The 25390-nt window shown below is 43.9% G+C and overlaps 1 protein-coding gene across 1 annotated transcript in view; it reads right to left on the reverse strand.

Moving 5' to 3' along the window:
* The window catches only part of SMTN (smoothelin), a 269740-nt gene that overhangs the window by 60470 nt on the left and 183880 nt on the right, over nucleotides 1-25390 (reverse strand). The window contains exons 9-10 of the mRNA XM_082260465.1: nucleotides 13653-14384; nucleotides 10346-10665 (exon numbers count right to left, since the gene is read on the reverse strand). Of these exons, the coding sequence (XP_082116591.1) occupies nucleotides 10346-10665; nucleotides 13653-14384 (1052 nt within the window). The remainder of the gene's footprint in view (nucleotides 1-10345; nucleotides 10666-13652; nucleotides 14385-25390) is intronic.

Consider the following 25390-nt stretch of genomic DNA (forward strand, 5'->3'; position numbering starts at 1 on the left):
GTCAAAAAGTTCCAGACAGGGGAACACTTTGCCTAATTTCTGGGATTTGCGGGTGCCAAAAGACACCAGCGTTCCTGACACTGTAGACTCATCCACCATTTTTAAAATTTCTCGACTGAAACTAAGTGCTTCCACCAAAGCGCTTTCCGGTGCAGCGGCTGATGACAAGTCCTCGTTGCCATCAAAATGCGATGACACAGAGCCACCAGGGTAGGGTGAGTCTGCGGTGGCCAACATCTGTCTCTGAATATACAACAGAGAGGGGTGAAGGCAAAAAGGCGCTTATGGCTAGTGTTACTTTTTAACACTAGGCTTTCCAAAACTGCTGCAAGAGCTGACAGGGGCTGCGCCCCAGAAGGTTCTGCAGTCGAACTGAGGGGGTCTATAGGTGAAATTTTGTCCTGGGACTCCATGTTCACTAAATTTAAAAAAAAGTAGTGTCACTTTAAAAAAGTTGCAAAAACGCGATCGCACCGCTGCACTGGCAGTACAGCAAGTCCCAGCCTAACACAGTCTGTTAGCTTGCGTGCGTGCGTGTGCGCGTGCAAACCCACTAGAGACTCCAAAAATTTTTACCAAACCGATCAGGAGGCTTGCAGGAACGATCTGTACAGCAGAAAAAAAACGATCTGACACAGGAAGTGAAAGCACCTGGATCATGCCTAGAGTGTCTGATGCCTTGCCTATGCTATCCAGCACCGTGGACCACAAGAAAATGGCTGCCCCATGTATTCCTATGGGGAAGATTTAGAAAATGGCTTCCCATACATTACAATGACGGATTCTGACATTAATGCAGGGCAAATCTACAGCAAAATGGCGGCCCCCACAGCGCGCCATGCGGTCTCCAGGACCCCCAAGGGGGTCACCTGACAAAAGGGCATTGGATGGTCCCCACCTGGGGACCCCACCAGAAAAAACCCCTCCCCTTGCAGAACCGCCGCAGCGGCTGCAATATATCCTCCCCCCAAAAAGGTAGGAACCTGTAATGTGGGGGGGGGGGGGCAGCTTAAGGGGAGGCCTGGAATATCCGAGAGGCCAGGGGAACCGAGGGATACCCGAGGGTCCAACTATTCCATGGAGGGGGCCCACATCCACCCTGAGACAGCCAGAGAATGGGGGGGGGGGGGGAGCGGGACTCTTACTCACCATACCACGGATCAGGTGGGCGCCACTCCGAGCAGACTACCTCCCATCCTGGATGCGGGGGCTGCCAGCCAAGGGGTATGCTGCAACTCAGGGTGTTCCATGTAGTTTGTGGCCCAGCGACATGGTCCACTCGCGGGCTTGTCCCCGTCCATTGGGGCTCTGGCGTGGCTAGGCCTAGTGCTGGACTATAACCTGCTCACCCTCGCTGGCCAGGCTGGGAGACCTTGAGGATCTAGAATATCCAGTGCGAAACCCAGCCGGCTGTTGCTTGTAGTTCTCCAGGAACTCTACTTAAAGCAGAAAAAGGTTCCCAAAAAATAACAGCTAAGACTGAAGTCCGAGTAGGGAACTAGGTACTACTCCTAAACTAGGCAGAAAAACTGAGGGCTGTAGCAGATTGTGTGGAGTTATGCCTGCAAGGACAGCCCCATAGGCGTGGTGCAAGCTTTTCCCTGCCTAGTGTCCTATTCCTGATGGAGGAGCATAACCCAATGGCTAAGAAGATACAAAGCTGCGTCTGTCCATGAACGATAGAGAAACTATTTTTCACAACCTTTTACCTTATTTCATTAGAAAGAATGTATATCCCATCACAAGTATTTTATTATTAATGCTCAGCTTCTCTGGTGGTCAGTAGCTGCTTTTCATTTGTTGCTGTTCTTCACTACATATGCTAAACAATTTCACATGTCAGAAAACAATCTTACTTTTGCGAGTGCTGCCCACAGGATATGAAACCAGAGCAGACAATAGAGGATTTGGATGGATGAGTTGCCAATGAACCACACAAACACATGGACATTTGGCTCCTTCCTCTTGCCAAGAGCTATTATAGGATACAAGGGCTGCAGAACAATGCAAATGACATTCCTGCAAAACCTTAAAATAGTAATGAAAAGGGTAATTGCAACTAATTAACCTCACTGCAAATTTTAATGTATAAAATATTTTCAGATAAGTCATCAAGAAACTATTAGCCAGCCACAATAATTGTATTACACATTCTATTAGGATAAGGAAACCTTTACTTGGAGTTTCAATAGCTTCTACATTTATGTATGATAAAAGGGGTACTGCCACCTTTTCTGTACAGACCCTGGGCTCAACAGGAGGGCAGCTGACAAGCAAGATGAAGGGTATCCTGTACAGGAGGGGGAAATCTGTGCATTTGCTGGAAGAAATTTCCTGTATCCCCCCACCCCCCCTTGCAATATAGCTGAAAGCTGGCTTCTCCTCCTTTCCCTCCCACCTGCTGCAGGTGGTAACTACAGGGGACTGGTTCCTGTAATTGTGTTTTTCTGTGCTCCAGTTTGTGAATGAACAGGAAGCCTCTGTACAGAGCGCTCCCTGTTCATTCAGCTGCAGAGCAGCTGAGGCAGCACAGAAGGACACTGGGATGTCTTAAATTTCTTTCTCAATTGGGTGCCCACTGGGCATGAGCGAGTAGCGCTGCACATCATGAATGGTGGATGCAGTATTCTAGGCCGGATCACATGTCCCAAAAGACTGCAGAGAGGGGGGGGAACTTCTGCTCCAACCACTTGGGGGATTGGAGCGGAAGTGGGAGCGGGTACCTGTCAAAAAACAGGCACCTGTCCCCCCCCCCCCCCCCTCATCAAAAGTGCCAATTCATCAAGAGGAGCGGGGGACTCCTCAAAGAAGAACTCCCCCTTTTGGTTGGAGCTCTGGTTTAAAATGGTTCTAAAGGCAGCGTTTTTTTACCTTCATGCATTTATCTATGAAGGTAAAAAACCTTCTGCGTGCAGTTTCCCCCCAGACTACCCCCTACTACTTAACTGAGTCCAATTTCCATCCAGGGATGTGCACGAACGTCGCTGCTCCCTGCTTCCCAATTAGCTGAGACCGCAGCGGGAGCCATTGTCTTATGGACATACAAAGCGCAGCTTGGGAGCAGCTTGATATGGGGCACTCAACTAGGGGGAGGAGTCCAGGGTGCTAGGGGGAGGACCCGAGAAGAGAAGGATCAGGGCTGTGCCAAAAGCAGTCAAGTATAACATGACTGTTATTTAAAAAAAAAAAAAAATTGTACCTTTAATATCACTTTCATGTATTTTTAGTAGGGGAGAATTTAGATGCAAAAGCACCACAATTTCATGCTGAGAAAATGTTGGTGTGCTGAATCCTGTCTACTTGTAAGGAGGAAGAAATAAGGCTTTCAGGTACAGATAGGTCAGTTAGCAAGCACTTTGCTACAGGGATAGATAGCAAACTTGTCTTTGACATTTGCTCACCTGTCAAAGCCATAAAAACCATGTATACATATACAGCCCTATAATAATGCATGTTTTGTACCAAGGGAGGAAAAAAAAAGAAAAAAAAAAAAAAAGAAGACGAAACAGTGGACCACTCCTATCTAAAGAAAAAGTAAAATATACTGCAGAAAAAAAGAATCAACTTTTAAAAGCAAGGATGCAGGATAAAAGGGCAAAGATGCAGAGAAGATCAGCTCGCATAAGAACTTAGAAACTATGTTACCTAAGGCCCCTTTCACACTTGTGCAACTTAAAAAGTTGCGTGATTTTACCGCGACTTTGATGCGACTTGAAGCAATGCCTATGTCTTTGGACCTAAAAAACGCATTAAAATCGGCCAAAAGTAGTGCAGGGAGTCGGGACTACTTTGAAGTCGTACAGATATGAACGGTACTCCATAGAAATCATGGAGAACGACTTGTCATGCAACTTTGCTTTCCCAAATCGCAGAACAAGTCGCACAAGTGTGAAAGGGGCCTAAATAAAATGCCCTCATGTATTAAAAAAACAAAATAAACAACAAAAAAATAATGGCTTAACCAGTACACTTACAAGACTGTTACTTCGAGACAGATGCACAGAGGAGGATCTACGTGTGCTTGCAAATCTTGGAGGATGAGGCACAGTGTTACAAGGTTCTTGCCCACCAAGGAAAAGTGTCAGCTCTTCCACCTGCCGTGCTAGCCTCTCTTGTTCTATATGGAGTCGAAGATTCTCTTCTTTTAAGTCATTGACCGTAGTTGTAAGAGGTTCCAACAGCATGGCCATATCTCGCAGCTGCTGAGTGATTTGCTTCTGAAAAATCCGGAGCTCATTCTCAGCACTGTACACTGGTTCTGAGAACTGGTTATCCAGCTCCTGGGTACCTGCACTAGGCATGGTTAGATCAGATCTGTCTAAGAAGCTAGCTTAGGACAGTAACCAGTATAACAGACACCGGACGGGATGTGGGGTGGGTGTGCCTTCCAACAGAGTAACTGTCACAAATCAGTGTGGATCAGTCCAAGGACAAAGCTTGGGCCCAGCTCCGATTCCCATTCTAATCCAGATATGGGGGAATGTTTACAGACCAGAGCTATAAATATATATACAAAACATCTCTGTACAGACACAAAGGGAAGAAAGATATGGACGCAGCAGGTGGCAGGAAGCTGCCTATTCCTAGAGATGAAGCAGCAAGTTAACCTTTCTGCTGCCAATACTAGAACAATACTTTGCAGGAAACCCTGGCTGTTGCAGACGTGAAAAATGGTTCTTTAGTTCAGTTCAATTACAAAGCATTTAGGAATTTCCAGGCAGTACGGTTTTAATTTTTACCCTATGTTGAGCTAGGTTTAACCCCTTACCTACCTGGCACTTTTACCCCCTTCCTGCCCAGACCAATTTTCACTGTCACCATTTAAATGACAATTGCGTGGTCATGCAACACTGTACCCAAACTAAATTGGAATTTTTTCCCCCCACACAAATAGAGCTTTCTTTTGGTGGTATTTAATCACCACTGTTTTTTTTTTTTTTTTTTATTATTATTATTATTATTATTATTATTAACAAATAAAGATTGAAAATTTAGAAAAAAAAACCCCAAAAACGTTTATAGTTTTGTAAAAAATGTTGCAAACAGGTAATTTTTCACCTTCACTGATGTGCGCTGATGAGTCTGCACTGATAGGCCTTGATGAAAAGGCACTGATGAGTCTGCACTGATAGGCCTTGATGAAAAGGCACTGATGAGTCTGCACTGATAGGCCTTGATGAAGAGGCACTGATGAGTCTGCATTGATAGGACTTGATGAAGAGGCACTGATGAGGCTGCGCTCATAGGCCTTGATGAAGAGGCACTGATGAGGCTGCGCTCATAGGCCTTGATGAAGAGGCACTGATGAGGCTGCGCTCATAGGCCTTGATGAAGAGGCACTGATGAGGCTGCGCTCATAGGCCTTGATGAAGAGGCACTGATGAGGCTGCGCTCATAGGCCTTGATGAAGAGGCACTGATGAGGCTGCGCACATAGGCCTTGATGAAGAGGCACTGATGAGGCTGCGCTCATAGGCCTTGATGAAGAGGCACTGATGAGGCTGCACTCATAGGCCTTGATGAAGAGGCACTGATGAGGTTGCGCTGATAGGCCTTGTTGAAGAGGCACTGATGAGGCTGCACTCATAGGCCTTGGTGAAGAGGCACTGATGAGGCTGCGCTCAGCGCTCATAGGCCTTGATGAAGAGGCACTGATGAGGTTACACTCATAGGCCTTGATGAAGAGGCACTAATGGGGCTGCACTCATAGGCCTTGTTGAAGAGGCACTGATGAGGCTGCGCTCATAGGCCTTGATGAAGAGGCACTGATGAGGCTGCACTCATAGGCCTTGATGAAGAGGCACTGATGAGGTTGCGCTGATAGGCCTTGTTGAAGAGGCACTGATGAGGCTGCACTCATAGGCCTTGATGAAGAGGCACTGATGAGGCACTGATGAGGTTACACTCATAGGCCTTGATGAAGAGGCACTGATGGGGCTGCACTCATAGGCCTTGATGAAGAGGCACTGATGGGGCTGCACTCATAGGCCTTGTTGAAGAGGCACTGATGGGGCTGCGCTCATAGGCCTTGATGAAGAGGCACTGATGAGGCTGCACTCATAGGCCTTGATGAAGAGGCACTGATGAGGCTGCACTCATAGGCCTTGATGAAGAGGCACTGATGAGGCTGCACTCATAGGCCTTGATGAAGAGGCACTGATGAGGCTGCGCTCAGCGCTCATAGGCCTTGATGAAGAGGCACTGATGAGGCTGCACTCATAGGCCTTGTTGAAGAGGCACTGATGAGGTTGCGCTGATAGGCCTTGTTGAAGAGGCACTGATGAGGTTGCACTCATAGGCCTTGATGAAGAGGCACTGATGGGGCTGCACTCATAGGCCTTGTTGAAGAGGCACTGATGAGGCTGCACTCATAGGCCTTGACGAAGAGGCACTGATGAGGCTGCACTCATAGGCCTTGACGAAGAGGCACTGATGAGGCTGTGCCGATAGGCCTTGATGAAGAGGCACTGATGAGCTTGCACTGATGAGACTGCACTGAACGGTGGCATGGATAGGTGGCACTAGTGGGCACAGTTGGGACCGCATTGATAATCAGTGCCCTGATCATCAGTGTACAGGTCCCTTACACAAGCCAGTTATCAGCTCGCTTCTCCTCACACTGTCAGTATGAGGAAAGGAGTGCAGAGAACTAGCTTTTTACTAGCTGATCACGTCACAGCTGATCACGTCTGATCAGCATTGTCCAGAGGACACTGATCAGAGTGTCACCCGCGCCCCACAGCGGGTGCGATCACAGGAGGCAGTCATATGACTGCTTCTCAGAACTAGCCAGCCATGCTGAAACCATCATTCAACTTGCATGTGCATTGTGTACAATATTTTTACAGAAAAGTATCCAGTTCTCTTTGTATTACTTACTTTAAAAGTCCTGGTGTTCCAGCCAGTCCCTCTGCTTTCCTATTAAAAACTGACTACACTAGGCATGAGAGCACAATGTGCACAGTTCTCTAGCTATACTGGGAACTCAGCCTGCTCTCCTCCAATGATCAGACTTGTCCTGAAACCACTACAACCCCTCCCCCTTTCCCTGGGAAGACCAGTGTGCTGCTATTTCTTATGCAGCTGAGAACAGAGGGTATGTGATAAACTTTTTTTTTTTTTTGTCTAGAAGTGTATATCATTTATTTTTTTTTTATATCTATACACAAATGTTTTGCCTTTCATTTCCATTTTAAACGGAATGGGTTGTTTTACAAGATGCGGATCATGGGATCATGCAGCTACTGTTGCTACTTACTCTAAAGCTGGCCATAGATGGGTTGAAATTTGTCTGGATCAGAAGGGACCAACCAAATTTTGATTCATCTATGGCCATTCCCACTTTACAGAAGTCTATCAATAATTGACTTCTGACGATTAGGACTACTGGAAAATGATGATGAAGATGATGCAAGAAGAAGATGAAGAAGAAGAAGACTTACTGGCTGGATCACTAAATGAAAATTGGAGAAAGAAAACATAAAAAAGAAAACTAATGTAGCCATCACATCTAAGAATTGGTAAGCTACAAGAATAAATGCTTTTAGGTTTAATACTGCTTGACCTAACCTGACAAAGATACATGCAAAGTCATCTTTTAGTGTAAAACTACTTTTGCAAGTGGTTGTATGTGCCACTGAAAACAAATGTATGTTAAGCTAATGAAATAATCTTTATGGATAAGGTTCGATCAGCTTTGGAAATCTGGACACTGCAGTTCTTCGCATTCCTCTGCTCCACCTCTGCATTGATGTACCAAGATCAGAAACAGCCTATTTCAAGCCTAGCCATAACTTTTCTATTGGATTGAGATTTTTACCCACCAAACCAGGGCATTAACACTGTTTAGGGCTAGATTCACACCTGTGCGTTTTTGCAGTTTAAAGAAATGCACTACAGTCCATGGCTTCCTATGGTACAAGTTCACATAGGGACTCAGGGACTTACATCTCCCCCAATTCCATACCAGTCCCTTCTGGATTTTGAGGAGAACCCCAAGCCAAAATAATAAAAAAAAAAAAAAGCTGTGGGGTCCCCCAAATAAACTATACCAGACCAGTATCTGAGCATAAATCCCAGCAATGTCATGAAAGCGAGGGGACAAGCCCCTGGCAACCCCCCGCTTCCTTGACCATACCAGGCCACGTGCCCTCAACATGGGGGGGGGAGTTGCTTTGGTGGAGGGAGGGCTTTGCCTCTGAAGGCTACCATCGTTTTCCAGCTCTGCCATCTGACAGTTCTTAAACTAAGGGGTGTGGTCAGCTGCTGACATCACTGGGTGGCCTGCCCCATTGTGACCTCGCCAGTCCAGCGAGCCCCTGGCTGACACCTGGAGACGTCAGCGGGTGACCTCGCCTATCCGTTATTTAAAGTGGTAGTAAACCTTCCTATCATTTTCAGCCAAGGAAGCTGCCATCTTGGCCTCTGTTTATTCTTCAACTGCCATGATGCTGCACATGTGATCAGTTATGACAGCGGCCATTGCATGGTTTGGCAGTTAGGTTGAGAGCACAACCAGCATGCCGGGGATATGTAACTCTTTTGAAACTGGTAAAAATCGAACTGTTTACTTCCGCTTTAAGAATTATCCAACTGTTGAGCTGGCAGGAGTGGACTGTTTTGCTTTTTTTGGGTCGGCAGTGGGGGCGGGTGTCATGACTGAAGATGGATCTACATCAGGGGACATTGTTTTTTATTTTTTGGATCTACATCAGGGGACATTGTTTTTTATTTTTGTTTTTTAAATAAAGGACTTGTCAAAAACTGCCTACTGACATTTTTTACACTACATTTTTTTTTTTTTGGTGAATGAGTAGGGGTACTGTTGAGGGCATGTGACCTGGTATGGTTCAGGAGAGGGCGCTCGTTTGTTCCCTCCCTTTCCTGACCTGCCAGGCTGCATGCTTGTATAAAGGACCGATAACTCATTGATTGTTAAGGACGCAGCAGACGACTTCCCAGCTTGCTCCTAAACAAGCAGCTACTCAGTTTGTTAGAGAAAAAGCATGAAAACTGCATGCAAACACGCATAAAAATTGCCTGTTCTAAAAAAACTCAACACACTACAAAATGCGCAGGAAACCTGCACCAACCACATAGATGTGAACCTAGCCTAAAGCCATTTTTTATGTCATATGGCATTTCTCCTGGTGTTACCATCTTGCTGGAAGACATGTCTGCGCTCTAGGTTTAGGATTCTTGCAGCATACATCAGGATCTCCTTGTATTCTACTACATTCTTTCCTTTACCTTAACAAACCTTCCAGTGCCTGCTGCAAAGAAACACTCCTGCAGCATAATGTGCTACCACCATGATTCACAGTGGGAATGGTGTGCTTTTGTTTAGTGGCCATCAGAATAAACACTGTTTGGTGTAAGCACTGCAGGTTGTCTGTTATGGTCACATTATACAATAGAAGCTTCTTCCAGCTCACTTTTAAGTCTGTCCTGTGCATTCTGGGCAAACTGTAGGTGAGAAGTCCTAAATGTTAGTTACCAGTGGCTTGTTCTGCCATAATGCGGCAAATGGTGAAGCACCCAGGCAACAGTTACAGTCTCTCCAATCTCAGCCACTACGGTTTGTACCCCCTTTCAGAGTGACCATAGGTGTCTTGACGCTCTCCTTTGCAGGTCTACTTCTTGGGTGGAGGGGGGGTGTTGATCTTAAGACTTAGAGATGTGCCATGCTCCTTCACATTTCTTATTGATTATTTACCTGCACTCCTGTCCCTACCTTATTATGGAGTTGACTGAAGCAGAAGTCTTCATTATGCCAAGATACTGATTCACCAATGGCTGGACCATACTGGCTCACCATTTACTGGACCTTACAAAGACTGCAGCTGCTGACATAGGACACACCAACCTACCAGTCCATTAGGTCCAGCGCTGTCTTAGTACCACCCAAAGGCTTTGCTCAATAGGCTCCAGCGCCGACATCTAGGATTTGGGAGCCAGCTGTCGCCAACTGATGATTTACAGCTGGCTACCAAATGCACGTGTGAGATCAGCCAGCTAGGGTTGACTGGTCCTTTAACCTCCTTGGTTATGTGATGTTACCCCAGGAGGCTCTGGGTGGGTGGGGAGGGACCGAACACCTAGGAGAGGAATAAAAGCAGCTTTGTCATTTTATATTTTAAACAGGTTATTGTTTCGCATCTTATTTTTTGGCCAGAGTTCGGCTTTAAACCTGCCCAAATACTAGTTGGCACAACAATCCTATGATTATGTAGTATGCAATTCATTTATATATGTGCACTGGAAAGCTGAACTCTCCAGTGATTGTTGCCATTCAGATTTAAAATCATAACTGCTTTAATCTGCATTACCAAACAGGTTTCAAATACCTTGGATCTTTCACCATTCGTACTGATTCCACTGTCCACACTGATGCTGCTTGCACTGATGGTTTTGCCTACATTGGAGCTGCTTGTAGTTACACTGCTTGCATTGGTCCTACTGCCCAAATTAAAGCTGCTTGTACTTATCCCACTGCCAGCGTTGGTGTTGCTTGTGTTCACACTTCTTGCATTGATACCACTGCTTACATTGATGTTGCTCGAACTGACCCCATTGCTTGCATTGACTCCACTTGTATTGCTGCTGCTGGTGGTGGTGACACCACTGCCAATTCTGAATGGGGAAGCCGTCAGACCCAAGGTAAGTTCTTAGAGGGAAAAAAATAATGACACACACAGATTACTTGCAAAACTTACACATTCTTGAGATTTTGTCATATACTGCAAATGTTATATAATTGATTGGCAAACTCAGGTTTAATCCCATTATAGCTCAAGTTAATTACCAGATAGCACAGGTACAGGCTGAAAGTCAGTTTATCTGATGTACAGTACTTCGGGAAAGAATTTGAAAGTTTTACCAGAAGTCATTCAACAGGGAAAGAGTATCAGAAATGTTATAATTTCTACATTGGTTAGAATTGGGTCTCCTTGTCAGGGATATTTATCCTACCAAAGTTGGTTTCACTCACATACACCTGAGGCATTCTAATGTTTACCTGTAAAATGTACTTCTTGTGGTCTGCTAAATAAAGAAATATAATAATAAAATAATAATATTCACAATCTAATATAATAATAACATAATATTCACAATCAAACCCAACCTCGCAGTTTTTTCACACATCATATTTCACGGGGGGGCATGGAGTTCCACAACAGGATTTAATTATACACTAGCTGTTTATTATTATTTAAAAAAAAAATATTATAATATACATACACACACATATAATATATATTATATTATATACATACATACATACATACATACATACACACACACACACACACACACACACACAAACATACACACACACATATATATATATATATATATATATATATATATATATATATATATATATATTTTTTTTTTTTAAATAATAATAAACAGCTAGTGTATAATTAAATCCTGTTGTGGAACTCCATGCCCCCCGTGAAATATGATGTGTGAAAACTGCGAGGTTGGGTTTGATTGGGAATACTGGTGCAAGAAGTTGTGCCCACAGATTTCTTCCTTTATTGACCTGAGGAATAAAAGCTAAACCTGCTTGGTTGTTTTGGACAACAGCTACACTCTTGCTTCATCTTTCATAGACCAACCCCAATGCCTCTTTACCCCAAGGAATAACCAGAAGGGGTTGTGAAGTTTCTTCCCAGATCTATGTAGAAGGATCTGTCTGGTACAATGCAGAGAAGGCCAATTCAAAAAACCCAATATTAGTCCCATGGCATGTTGGAAACTGTATTGCCAATGTCCTATAGAACCTAATCACTTGCTTGTCATTCCAAAATGATGAGACACCAACATTCAAGTCTCATTTTCCATACTGGGAAATAAAGACGGTTACATTTGTCTTTAGGTCTTATTAGGCTGCCACAGATAGATAAGACTTCAGAGACACATCTGCTTGAAGAACACTCACATGAAATTCAGGATCATTTATGGAAAGTACAGTTCATGCAGAAGCCCACCCTGTATATACACCAGAAAGGTCTGTACAATCTGAGCCAATATAAGTGGTAGTTAGGAACAGTGCTCTGTTTTAATTAACTGACATTAAAATAACAATGCTTTTTTTTGCTGCCAATAAAAGTCTCTGCATGTGGTAGAACGGGCTTCTGTTTATTTCCATGACCTACTAGTGATGTAATGGAGCCACATGATGGATGGCCTTAGAGAAAAGACATTGTACAGGGGCTAAACATCTCCAAGTAAACATGCCAACAATGGTGGAGCTGCATGGATACTGTGGAGGTATACTGTGTATGTATATATATATATATATATATATATATATATATATATATATATATATACATATATATACACACACACACACACACACACACGGTAGCAGGTACAGAAGGCCAACTAGCAGGACTTAAACAAAAAAACAGTGCCAACTTAAAACTAATTTAAAGGCTTATTATCCTGTGTTTTTATTAATGTAGCTGGTGTTCATTAAAAAGTGGAACTTTTATTTTGCATGCAAATCCAGACCATTTACAACCAGGAACACATACAAATACTGGGCTAGATCATTCAGCAGGCAGTATTAACAGTAGTGGCATTCGCATAATAAACAAATGAACCTGGATATTAAGCCATTAATATAGAATGTCAGTGTCTTAGAACTTAAAGGGCTGACCTGAATTATAATTAAACGTTTACCGAGGAAACCTAAAAGGCAACTCAACAAAATTAGCTCATTAGAATAGTAAATTTTGTCGTGAGGTACCACATCCCTAATTGAGTACACAGAAGTATCGAATGTTGGGGCATAGGTTGGGATTTTAAAGGTTGTTAAAATGGTACCTTTAAAATCCCAACCTATGCCCCAACATTCGATACTTCTGTGTAAAAGGCAACTCACTTAAAATTGATTTAGTTTTGTAATGCACAGGATATGGCACCATGAAAGAAAGACTCTGGATTTTTGGTTAGAGGGGAAGAAAATGTCCATTCTTCCTTAGGTTGGCCATACGTTTGATTTTCATTTAGATTTACCAAAAACCATATATTATGAGGTTAAAACTAAAAAACACTTTGAATTGTATTCAATAAGCAAGCTCTTTGTACTACATAGTTGAAGGTAAATCTAAAGAAAATTGTATAATCTATGGCCAGCCTTAATGAGCTTGGCTTTAACTCAACACTCCCAATAAGGTTTGTGGCTTCTCCATGAAGCCATTATAAATGATCACCACTAGGGGTCAGCAGAAGTCCAAAGCAATTCAATTCCACCCTTTGTATGCTACATCAGATAGGCACTCACTATAACCTGCCAATTATAATAAAGATTCAGAAAGATCATCCGACCTTACAATCTTTGCAATACTGTGTAATCTACACGTGTGTGGATCCTACTATTAAACAGAGTTATGTGTATTAAAATATTTATGATTTAGAATTCCATCTTCAAGTACCCCACACCCCTGGTCATGTTTTCAGGATTACCAATACCTTGCAAAGGTGCCTAAATCAACAACAATGGCTTGGTATTCTTGATAGCCATTTTATCTAGGGGACATTCCCAAAACACAGCCTCTTCGGGGGGTACTTGAGGACCAAGTTGGGAAGCACTGCAATTTACTGTATAATAAAGAGGTTTAATAAATTGAAGTCTACCTGCTCTTTGATTTCCTGGCTGCCCCACGATCCGACTATTAGTCCCTTGATTCCTTCCATCTTTAATCTCAATGGTGAGCAAGGTCTTCATATCGTCGTCCTGCTTGTTGCCCTGAGCGTCTTTGGAAGATGTGCGCAGAGTAGATGTAGCACGTTGCGCACCGCCTTGTACCACTGATTTTGTAATGGTCCCATCTGTATTTTCAACTTGTCTCCCCCCCTCTGTTTTGGCCTGGGTAACTTGCAATTGGTCTGCGTTGCTCCTCCCACCTTCCTGCTTTGGGATGAATGAGCTTTTGCTTTGGGGAAGTCTCCTGTTCACTTCCCCGGAGGATGTGCTGAGTCCTGCAGAGCTGAGAGCCGGTGACCCTTTTATGGAGTTACTCCTGAAGCTCCTGATTTCAGGTACATATGCTGTTTTATTATCAATTTCTGCTTCTTTAGCACTTTTCTGGCTGCCAAGTCCAGACACGGTGCGATTAAGCGCAGGTTTAGCGGCTACCTTTTCTTCCTGTCCCACCTGAGATGTGTCGTGACCGTTTTTCTGACCTGTAGCGAACAGGGATTGCTGTAGCTGTATACGTCCTCCTCTTGCAGGGAGTCTCTCACCTCTCATACTGGAGAATCTGTTAGTGAGAGGAGGAGGCATGCCTGGGGGCTCTTCTGTAAACTTCTTCACTCTGTCTCTTACAGAATTGGCTCTTCTGAAAGGGGATAGTGGAACCTTGCCATCTACGATGGAAACAAAGTAACTGCATTAGTATAGATATTTATACAGGACGACTATAAATATGACATGTTACAGGGAACATTGGATTTTGCACGCACACTCTCCAGATAAAAATAAATCTAAAGACATGTTCGAGGGAAAATTTGATTTTGAGCGCACTCTCCAGATCAAAATAAATCTAAAAACAGCAAAAGTACAATAATCTATAGTAACCAAGGTTCGGTACAATAGCTGGTTGTTACAGGTTACTGTAGTTTACACTGCCTTGTAAGTACAACTGTGTGCTGTATCAGCCAGGTTATTAAATAAAAATGTGCACTGTAATGCTGCCCATACATTATACAATTTTCTTTAAATTTACCTTCAACTATGTAGTAGAAAGGCCTGCCTAATTGGATACAATTCAAAGTGTTGTTTAGTTTTGACCTCATATTATGAAGTTTTTGGTAAATCTAACAGAAAATTGTACAAGAAAATGGAACACGTGTGGCCAGCCTAATGCCTCGTACACACGTAACAATTATCGGCCGACCGATCGGCCGTCTTTTGTCCAGTGTTGTTGTGTTGGTTGAAATGTGCTCTAGACTGCACACGAATTTTCTCGGCCAACAACAACCAACTTCAGAAGTGATGTCATGTGCTGGTTTACTTTCCCTGTGTTTTTTCTTCTCTGAGCATGCCCAGTCTTGCTCATCAGATTTTTGTCTGCCGAAATCTGTACTGACTGACAGAAAATCGGCCGTTGTGTTGTTGGCCAACAAAAATTTTATAGCATGCACACCAGATTTTATTCGGCCGAAAAGTCGCAGTCGGTTGTCGAAAGCATCATACTAACAAGCCAAAAATCGGCCGATCGGACGTTGGCCGAAAATTCATGGCCAACTATCGATGCGTGTGTACGAGGCATAAGTAATTGTAAGGAGAAGGCAAGCTATACATATAAAAAATATATATATTTTAAAAAAAATACAATATAGGAGTATAAGTGCCGGTTCACATTTCTGCGATGCGGGAACACAGCAAATATACAGCGTGTTCCTACGTCGCATCCGCACCCCTGGCAGTTCCCACTGCCATATGCAATACGCTGGGGGTGTCAATTAAAAGTTAACGACACCCCCAGATCAGATTGCATATCGCAGTGCGATCTGAAAGTTCGCACAGAATCGGATCGCACTAGTGTGAACCACCATGCGATCTGATTCTGTTGCGGACCAAAAAAAGGGTCCTGTGCGAGTTGGGTGCGAATTAAGCCATACAAACTGTATGGCTGAATTTGCATCGCACAGAGATTGCATGTAATTTTAGGAGCAGTGCGCTCCGAATTACATGCGATCTCTGTGATCGCAGAAATGTGAACCGGCACTTAAGGTATAAAACGAAGAAGTATAGAATTAATTAGGAGAGCCATTCGTGGCAAAAAAAAAAATGCACACAATATTTAAATTTCACTTATTACAGGTATTTATATAGCACCAACAATTTGCTCAGCACCTTGCATATTGTGCATGCATTTACATCAGTCCCCTGTCCTTAAGGAGCTTATAGTCTAAAGTCCCTATCTCACACATGCATTACATACATATCCTATAGACAATTTAGACAGGAGCCAATGAACCTACCCACATTTCTTTGGAGTGTGGGAGGGGAACTGAAGTACCTGGAGAAAACCCAATCAAGCTCAGGGAGGACATGCAAACTCCATGCAGTAAGTGTCCTGCTTGGGATTCTAACCGGTGACCCTTGTGCCGCAAGGCAGGAGTGAGAAACCCTAAGAAGGTAGGCCAGGGGTGTACAGTGATGCAGAACTATTACTGCTTTATACATTGGGACCTAGGGATTCAGTTATTCAGGATGTTGTACATGTTAGCAGTTTAACCCAGAAAAAATATCCTGCAAAGTGTTGAAGACATCACTGTCAACAAAGATGGTAGAAAGGAAAAGAAGAGATCAGAGAGAATATAGAAACATGTATAGTCGATGCATGATAAAACTGACAATGAGACTGCAGGGAATCCACCTAGAGAGGACTGTTTCCTGCACGGTTGCACGTTGCCTGCATTAACCACAGTGATGGGAGTGGGTTAGGCAGGTATGGACCAGGACAGTCCTCAGTAGCACTTCCTTCCTCAGTAGGACAGAGCCTCTGGAAGAATCACTGTGTGTATTGTTCTCCGTGCTCTCTGATCTATGCATCGTTCTCATCTTTTCTGAGCACATTGTCTTAGTAATTCCTTTCCTGTCCACCATCAACACATCTCAAAGACCTTTGGCACTCAGAGAAATACTCAGTAGACAAGGAACTGTAATGATTCCTAATGTCTTGCTTACGATGTGGGAGAAAACAAAATTAAAGTGATTAAAGACCGTTACCCACTTCTAAAATTACTACGTATTACAGCAAAAAGTCAAGCAGCTAAAAAAAGCAAGGCCAGGCGAATGCTACGCAGACTTATATCAAACAAGCCTCCTTCACTCTTCTGACCTTGCTACAACTAATAAAAAATGGCAACTGGTTGCTTTGGGCCACTATTTGCATTTACTATCTTCTCTACTACGTTCTTTCAATTGTGCCTAAGGCCCTGTTCACGCCTGAGTGTAGCTCAGCTCGTAAAACACTCATGTCTCAAGTTTAAACTACCCAATAAGCAAAATCCCATTATTTCAATGACCCCCAGGGCCGGGACAATGGGTGGGAAGGAGGGCCGGTTGCCCTGGGCGCAATGGTTTATTGCAGAGATGGGGGGGGCGCCTTGACCCTAACCCTAAGGGAAGGGGGGGCAGTTTGGCATCCTTGCCCTAGGTCAGTGATGGCGAACCTTGGCACCCCAGATGTTTTGGAACAACATTTTCCATGATGCTCATGCACTCTACAGTGTAGTCGAGCATCATGGGAAATGTAGTTCCAAAACATCTGGGGTGCCAAGATTCGCCATCACTGCCCTAGGTGCTGGAAGACCTTGTCCCAGCACAGATGACCCCTGTTCACATCTGAGCATTTTGTCTCCTGAAGCAAAATGCCTGAAGCTCAAAAAAGTACATGAGCTTGTTTGGCAGATTACCAGCGTTTGTTAGATGTCAATGCCTGCCTCCAAACACCTGAAAAAAGCCCAATAAAAATGCCAGAAAACGATACACTCAGGTGTGAATGAAGCCTTGTAACGGTTGAGAAAAGGAATGGTGTTGGACACCAGGAAATACTATCTGAGATTTTGGAGATGCCGATGCTGCTTAGAGCAGAAAAGAGGATACGAAAGCTTTAATAGAACATTTACCAATGTAAAATAGGGATGCTAGCTACTATAAAAACATATACACCAATACTCTATGCACCACTGTATAAATCCAGTGCTTCAGAATAAAAAAAACTCACTGTACTGCATCTATGGAGGTAGGCATGGTTTTCACTATAGGCTCTCAGGCTCCATTCACACCTGAGCTTATCATTTTCAGGCATTTTTCGCAGGTGTTTGGAGGCAGGCATTGACATCTAACAAAAACACTTGTAACCTGCCAAAAAAGAAGCTCATGTACTTTTTGAGCTTCAGGCATTTTGCTTCAGGTGACAAAACGCTTATATGTGAGCAGGGGCCATTGAAATGAATGGGATTTTGCTTGTTGGGTGTTTTGAGTATTCAGAGAGGAGCGTTTTATGAGCTGAAAAATGCTCAGGTGTGAACAGGGCCTGACTACAACCATGTCCCTCGCTCTTCTCTTCCATGGGGTGGTAAGGTGACTTGTATTTTTTTTTTTTATAAAGACACCTTGTAAGGAAGATAATGTTGTATGGGATGTCAGTTTAATTCACAGAACACTGCATTTCTGGCAAAACACGTAACCAGTATTTTTTTTTTTGCTAAACAAAAATGTTCAACCATGAAAAAATGCTGCAGCCACTACATTAGTATTAACAGTAAGATTGACAAGCTGCAATATAAAAAAGGTCACTTCTTGGGTTTAGATATCATTAATATTACATTATAATGCTTAGCATGCGGATGTTGCATCCACTGTCTTATTTAAATCTCCAAGTACTAAGTATAATGAGATGCCACCATCATGTCAAGGCAGACGCCAAAAGGTGTCTGCAGGTCAGTTAAGCTTTTATACCACAGGTGGTCACAATAGCTAGGAAAATCCTGGTTGGCAGGTTCCCATGCCACCTGGAAAAAATAACCTTTGTGACCTGAATGTCCTGCTGTAGGCTCCCCCCACATAGATGTCCTAGCCATTCAGGCAACCCACTACACCAAAACTAGTGCCAGGCAGCTGGACATGGCTTCATCTGTGTATAATGTGCAGGCAAAATGGTTACCCCATCTTCTATATGCGGGGGGTGGGTTGCCCATCTGATAATGGGTATATCTGAACAAAGCTGTATACATAGTGTATATATGTACACTAGCCGGACACTATTCGGTATACCTGTTCAATTGCTTGGTAACACAAATTGCTAATAAGCCAATCAGCAACTCAATGCATTTAGGCATCTAGAGGTGGTGAAGACTTGTTGAAGTTCAAATCTAGCATCAGAATGGGGAAGAAATTGGATTTAAGTGACTCTGAACATGGCATGGTTGTTGGTGTCAGACGGCCTGGTCTGAGTATTTCAAAAACTTCTGATCTACTGGGATTTCCAGGCACAACCATCTCTAGGATTTACAAAAAAATGGTCCAAAAAAGAGAAAATATCCAGTGAGCGGCAGTTGTGTGGACAAAAATGCCTTGTTGATGTCAGAGAAAAATGGGCAGACAGGTTTGAGATGATAGAAAGGCAACAGTAGCTCAAATAACCACTCTTTACAACCAAGGTATGCAGAATACCATCTCTGAATGCGTAACACATTGAACCTTGAAGAAGATGGGCTACAGCAGCAGAAGACCACACCAGGTGCCACTCCTGTCAGCTGAGATCAGGAAATAGAGGCTGCAAAATTGCAAATGCTCACCAAAATTGTTAGAAAAATGTAATTGGAAAAACGTTGCCTGGTCTGATGAGTCTTGATTTCAGCTGCAACATTCAGATGGTAGGGTCAGAATTTGGCATAAACATGAAAGCATGGATCCATCCTGACTTGTATCAATGATTAGGCTGGTGGTGGTGGTGAAATGGTGTGGGGGATATTTTCTTTGCACACTTTGGGCCCCTTAGTACCAAATGAGCATTGTTTTAAAAGCCACGGCCTACCCAAGTATTGTTGCTGACCATGTCCATCCTTTTATGACTACAGTGTACCCATCTTCTGATGCCTACTTCCAGCAGGATAATGCACCGTGCCACACAGCTCAAATCATCTCAACCTAGATTCTTGAACATGACAATGAGATCACTGTACTCCAATGGCCTCCACAGTCACCAGATCTCATTCCAATAGAGCACCTTTGGGATGTGGTGGAACAGGAGATCATGGATGTGCATCCGACAAATCTGCAGCAACTGCGTGTTGCCATCATGTCAATATAGACCAAAATCTAAGGAATGTCTCCTACACCTTGTTGAATCTATGCCACGAAGAATGAAGGTAGTTCTGAAGACAAAAAGGGATCCACCATGGTACTAGCAAGGTGTAACTAATAAATTGGCCGGTGAGTGTATATACTGTATATAAATCCTCTCCTGGTCACAAGAACTGCTTATTGCAGATCAAATTACTTGCCAAACTTTCTAAAGCTGGCTCTTGGATTTGAGGAAAATGTGTCCATGCCTGTACTAGAGTGCCCAGGTCTCCACAAATCCACTGCTCTCCAATACACTGATACATACTTTCAAAAGGCAGACAGTGCCTAGCTCCACCCAACCATAACTGGCCTGTCAATGTGATTGGTGGAGTCAATGACTAACTAAAAGGACAGAGCTAGGGCCAACTTGGTATAAAGTCACCTGCCCCCCCCCCCACCCCAAAAAAAAACAGCATTTGAATATCAGTGCACCCCAGGTTTTGGGGCTCTCTGAACAACTCACAGCTCTTGGAAGTCCCTGCTTTAAAAAGGAGGTGGTATCTTGGGAAGCTTCATGACAAAGTACTTCCTTTCTTTTATACCCTTTACTCGATTCAATTCATGAGTAACTAAAGACAGGGCTTTTTTTCCTCAGAAAATAGGTATAGGAACTCAACCACGACCCCCCAACCCCCCCCCCCCCCCCCTCCCAACACGCACCCTCCAAATTGCATTACAGAGTCGGTGTGGGCAAATTTCACTAACAGAGGGAGGGACTTAAAGGGACATTTAATATCAAAAGTGCATTATGTACAGTGTGCAGAGTTTGGGGAGGTTATACACAGGGCGCAGAGTCCGGTGATGCGGTGCATACAGGGCGCAGAGTCCGGTGATGCGGTGCATACAGGGCGCAGAGTCCGGTGATGCGGTGCATACAGGGCGCAGAGTCCGGTGATGCGGTGCATACAGGGCGCAGAGTCCGGTGATGCGGTGCATACAGGGCGCAGAGTCCGGTGATGCGGTGCATACAGGGCGCAGAGTCCGGTGATGCGGTGCATACAGGGCGCAGAGTCCGGTGATGCGGTGCATACAGGGTGCAGAGTCCGGTGATGCGGTGCATACAGGGCGCAGAGTTCAGAAGCGCTATACACATTGCAGAGTTTAGCCTTCTTCCACAGCTGCTTACTTCTGCATGCAAACCCCCGCCCCCATCTTCTCACCTCCTTAAAAGCTTCACCGTCTTTTACATGTCATACATGTGTTGCTGTATTAAGCTGAAGCAATCGTACCTCCTTGCACACTGTAGTTGGATCTGCCTCTTTCACTTTTAGTGAGATCATCCAGTGGGGGTGTCAGCATCTGCACTGCACCCCAGGAACCTGCATCTCACGTATTTATCCCCATCCTGCACTCAGCTGTCATTTGTAAACACAGAAGCCGGACTTCTGTGTTTACAAGTGGTAGTGGTGACCAGGGAGCAGAGGGCCTGAGCCAAAGGTGGTGGAACTGAGTTCCAGGTTCCAGCTGAAAAAAAGCCCTGAAAAAAAAAAGCCCTGAAAAGTACTGAAAAAAATCAAAACCAACCTGCAAGTCTGGAAACAAATCAAGTCTTTCAGTGTCGATAGTGTGTAGATGACATGGGAAGTATATTCCACAGGCAAAAAACCCGTGTGGGAACACAATCCTATATCGCAGCCTTTTTTTTTTGCTTTCTGATTAGTCTGAAGAATATTTTTGTAAAAAAAAATAATTAATCTGGAGATTTTTGGGATTACAGAATTTGCACTTCACCTACCCAAGTTAATTTGGCGCTCTTCCATATGTGACCTGAGGTATAATAAAAAAAATCCCACAGCCCTACATAAATACCATTTAAAAATGGATATATGAATAAATGCTGCCGACATGATCTAGCTGTACTATGCTGCATTATTAATCACTTGGTTACCTAAAAGTTTCAATTGAATCATGTGCTGACTACTGTAAAATTTTGAGTAAAGGGTTTTGGCATCAAATTGCCTTCTTCTGTATACACTATGTATGTTCTGCAATCCAACCATAGTCCACCCAAAACTGATATTTTGTTTTTTGGCAGATGCAGACATGTTAACCCAACTGACATCTTTCGGGGACTGGATAGAATTTAAAAATGATGGAGAATACAGCAGGAAGAATAACGCATAAAAGATAGGCAACACTTAAAGAGGAGCTCCAGCCAGCTATAAAAAAAAAAGTCAGCAACCACAAAAAGTGTAGGCGCCAGCATCTTCACTATGAGCACCCGGCTGTGACAGCTTGCGGCTTTACAGCCGGGTGCCCTCTGCGCGAGTCGTGTGGCGCATCCTAGATTGGTGAATGCAGTCTTCTAGGACCGGTAAGTGTCCCAGAAGCCTGCAGGGGGAGGGAGGAGAACTTCCATTGCCGAGCGCCGTGCCGTTCGGAACCGAAGTGTGAGCATGTACCTGTCTAAATCAGGTACCTGCTCCACCCCGCTCCTCAAAAGTGCCAATTGTGCAAAAGGAGCGGGGGGACAATTCCTTAAAGCGGAACTTCCACTTTTGGGTCGAGTTCCACTTTAAAGTGATTGTAAAGGGATTTTTTTGTTTAAAACAACAAACATGTTATGTTATATTTCCCTGCTATAAGCAATGGTTTCCACAGAGCAGGCCCGATCCTCCTTCTCAAGTGTCCTGCTGGCGCTCCTGGTTTCTCCCCCCTTCTGAGTGCCCTCATAGCACCTACTTGCTATGGGGGCACTCGTTCAGGCTCAATCCTGAGTCGCACTCTGTGTGTCCACTGACACACAGAGCGCAGCTCAGCCCCGCCCCCTCCTCATAGGCTGTGGTTGATAGCAGGAGGAGCCAATGGCTCCCACTGCTGCCTCCACAAGAGAGAGATGCTGCCCTCGGGTCCATGCTGGATCGAGAACAGGCACAGGTAAATTTGGGAAGGGGGGCTGGGGGAGCTGAACACAGAAAAGGTTTTACCTTAATGTAGAGAATGCATTACAGTGGTTACCTTCCTGTAAGGCAAAAAACCTGTAAGCAGCCCCCACCCCAAAATATATACCTGAGCTTTCCCGGGTCTCTTGCTCCTAATTGGCTAAGATACATCAGCCAGAGCCCGTTGCTGTCAATCTGAGCCAGTGGGAAGGTTGCAGGGGACGGGGCCAAGCCCGCTCTGTCCTACGGACACTTAGAATGGGGCTCAGGAGTGAGCATGCACGAGTGCCCACATAGCAAGTGGCTTGCTGTGTGGGCACTTTGCAGTGGAAGCGAAGCCAGGAGCGCCGCCGAAGGACCTGAGAAGAGAAGGATTGGGGCGGCTCTGTGCAAAATCATTCCACAGAGCAGGTAAGTATAACATGCTTGTCATTTTAAAATATTAAAAAAAAAAAATTCTGCCTTTGGCACCAGGTTGACCGGGAAGAAACCGAGATTACAACAGGGTGATCTCATAGTTAGTATTTTCTAGGACATCTAAAAAGCCAAGGCACTGACTGAGCCCACTAGGGTCACTACTAGTCTTGTGTATTTTACGTCTTTTCCCATTTCTCCATGTTGCAGAATGTATGCAGCAATTTCCGTCTCGCATATTGAATCAAATTGAAAAATAAAAATAAATTTTAGTCAGCCAAAAAAAAAAAAAAAACTCAGATAATACTAAACAGCCCAAAACTGCCATATGGTTGAGTGAAATTGGCAGATGTCAAAAAAAGGGAAAGCGAATAACAGAAGAAAACTGCTTTTCCTTTCCAAAAAAAAAAAAAAAAGGCACCGTCAGGGTATTTTTAAAAGTGAATGAAGCACAACAGATCTACATCATAAAAGAGGTTGGGTCATGTCATACTTGCAAACTATTTGCAATCAATTTTTTTTTTTTAGCAAATTCTCACTAAGGAAATCATAGCGGTTTTCAATGGAATCCCTAAATCCGTAATTTTACAGTAATTTGCAGCTGATTGAGTTTGGGCAGCATTGCTAGTCAGCAAGCAGCTTGCCAGCGACAATCGCTATGCATTCATCTCTATGGCTTAGCTACAATTTGCTGAAGGAATGACTGGAGCAGAGAAATCCAGCCCAATGCTCTAGGCTTAGGTAAACTTGTGGAAGTGACAAATGGCTTCTTCGCGACAAATCACCAGTGACTCCGGTGATTAAATAGTTCGATAATAAAATTCCTGACATTAGCAAACTGGAGCAGCAGTTAATTACCACTACAAAATCACCCACCTAACATGGCACTTTAGGGCTCATGCATACTGTATGACCGATTAGGCGATTAGGACTGCAAACTGTCCAGATCAGTGAATTTCTGAAGCAGGTTCAACCTGGTGTTTTTGATCAGCCACAGACAGAAAACCTGGACAATCAAAGAAAGGCTGACACTATGCAACTGTCTGCAGAGGTTTACCTATAAAATCGCACATGAGCAGACATGCAGACAGTTCAAGTCAAAGGTTCACACCATGGAAATGCAGTCAGGATGTGTTCCGAATACTTTTCTGCATGTGTTTTTGAAGCATTCCACTGCAAAAATCATATAACCTACTATCCATGCGTTTTTGATGCAGGACTGTATGGTGTGAGCTGACCCTTAATCGCAGATCACTACAAGTGAACAATGGAGGCTGTGTCTGCCCATCAGTGATTCGTACAGGCTGCTTCTCTGCGGCTGATCAGATGCACCTGACCATACCGGTGACAACAGGAGCAACTGTTTAACAGGGCATTTCCCTCACTAAGGAGAGATTTCTTTCACTTCCTGTTGAGTCAACACAAATGAAGATAAATTTCCTTAAAAAGGCAGATGACAAAGTGACGGTGTTTTACCATTCCCTACTTAGTCCAAAATGGAGAAAAAAATGTTGGCTTTTAATATGCCATATGAGGTCCAGCTCCTAATGCCATACAACAAAGGCGCTACAGCAAATCTAACCAGTTTAAATAATGGCAGATATTTGATCAAACATACTAGAGTGCACTCAAATGTAATTGTGAAGTGTTAGAAGAGGCAGTATGTATTGTACAGCTCTTTTCTTCCAGTAGGACCATAGTGTCAAAGGAGAAGAAAAATGGCTCAACAAGACATGTAGCATTTGCCAAAAATTTAGGAAAAAAAGTACACTGCATGTACATACAGTATGATTTGTGGCAGTTGGTATTTCGGATTGCTGGAATTTCTTATGAAGGAGGATTAAAGGTAAATTACACATTGCGCATGACATGCCACTAAATCAACATAAAATGGATACTTCAACTCTTGTGCAATTCTGCAGATGAAATATGATAATATTGCAGAACTTAGAGTTCCACAGCTGTGTGGAATTTGCAGCAACCTTACATTCTTTTTTTTTTTTTGGGGGGGGGGGGGGGGGTCATATGTCGCCAGTCTCCAACAAATGCTATAGCATGCTCAGTCTATTGTACCAGGTCCGCAGTCTCCGACCCTCTCCTGTACCAGGTCCGCAGTCTCCGACCCTCTCCTGTACCAGGTCCGCAGTCTCCGACCCTCTCCTGTACCAGGTCCGCAGTCTCCGACCCTCTCCTGTACCAGGTCCGCAGTCTCC

The sequence above is a fragment of the Pelophylax lessonae genome (assembly GCF_965119305.1).
Source record: "Pelophylax lessonae genome assembly, chromosome: 1".
NCBI classification, from domain to species: domain Eukaryota; kingdom Metazoa; phylum Chordata; class Amphibia; order Anura; family Ranidae; genus Pelophylax; species Pelophylax lessonae.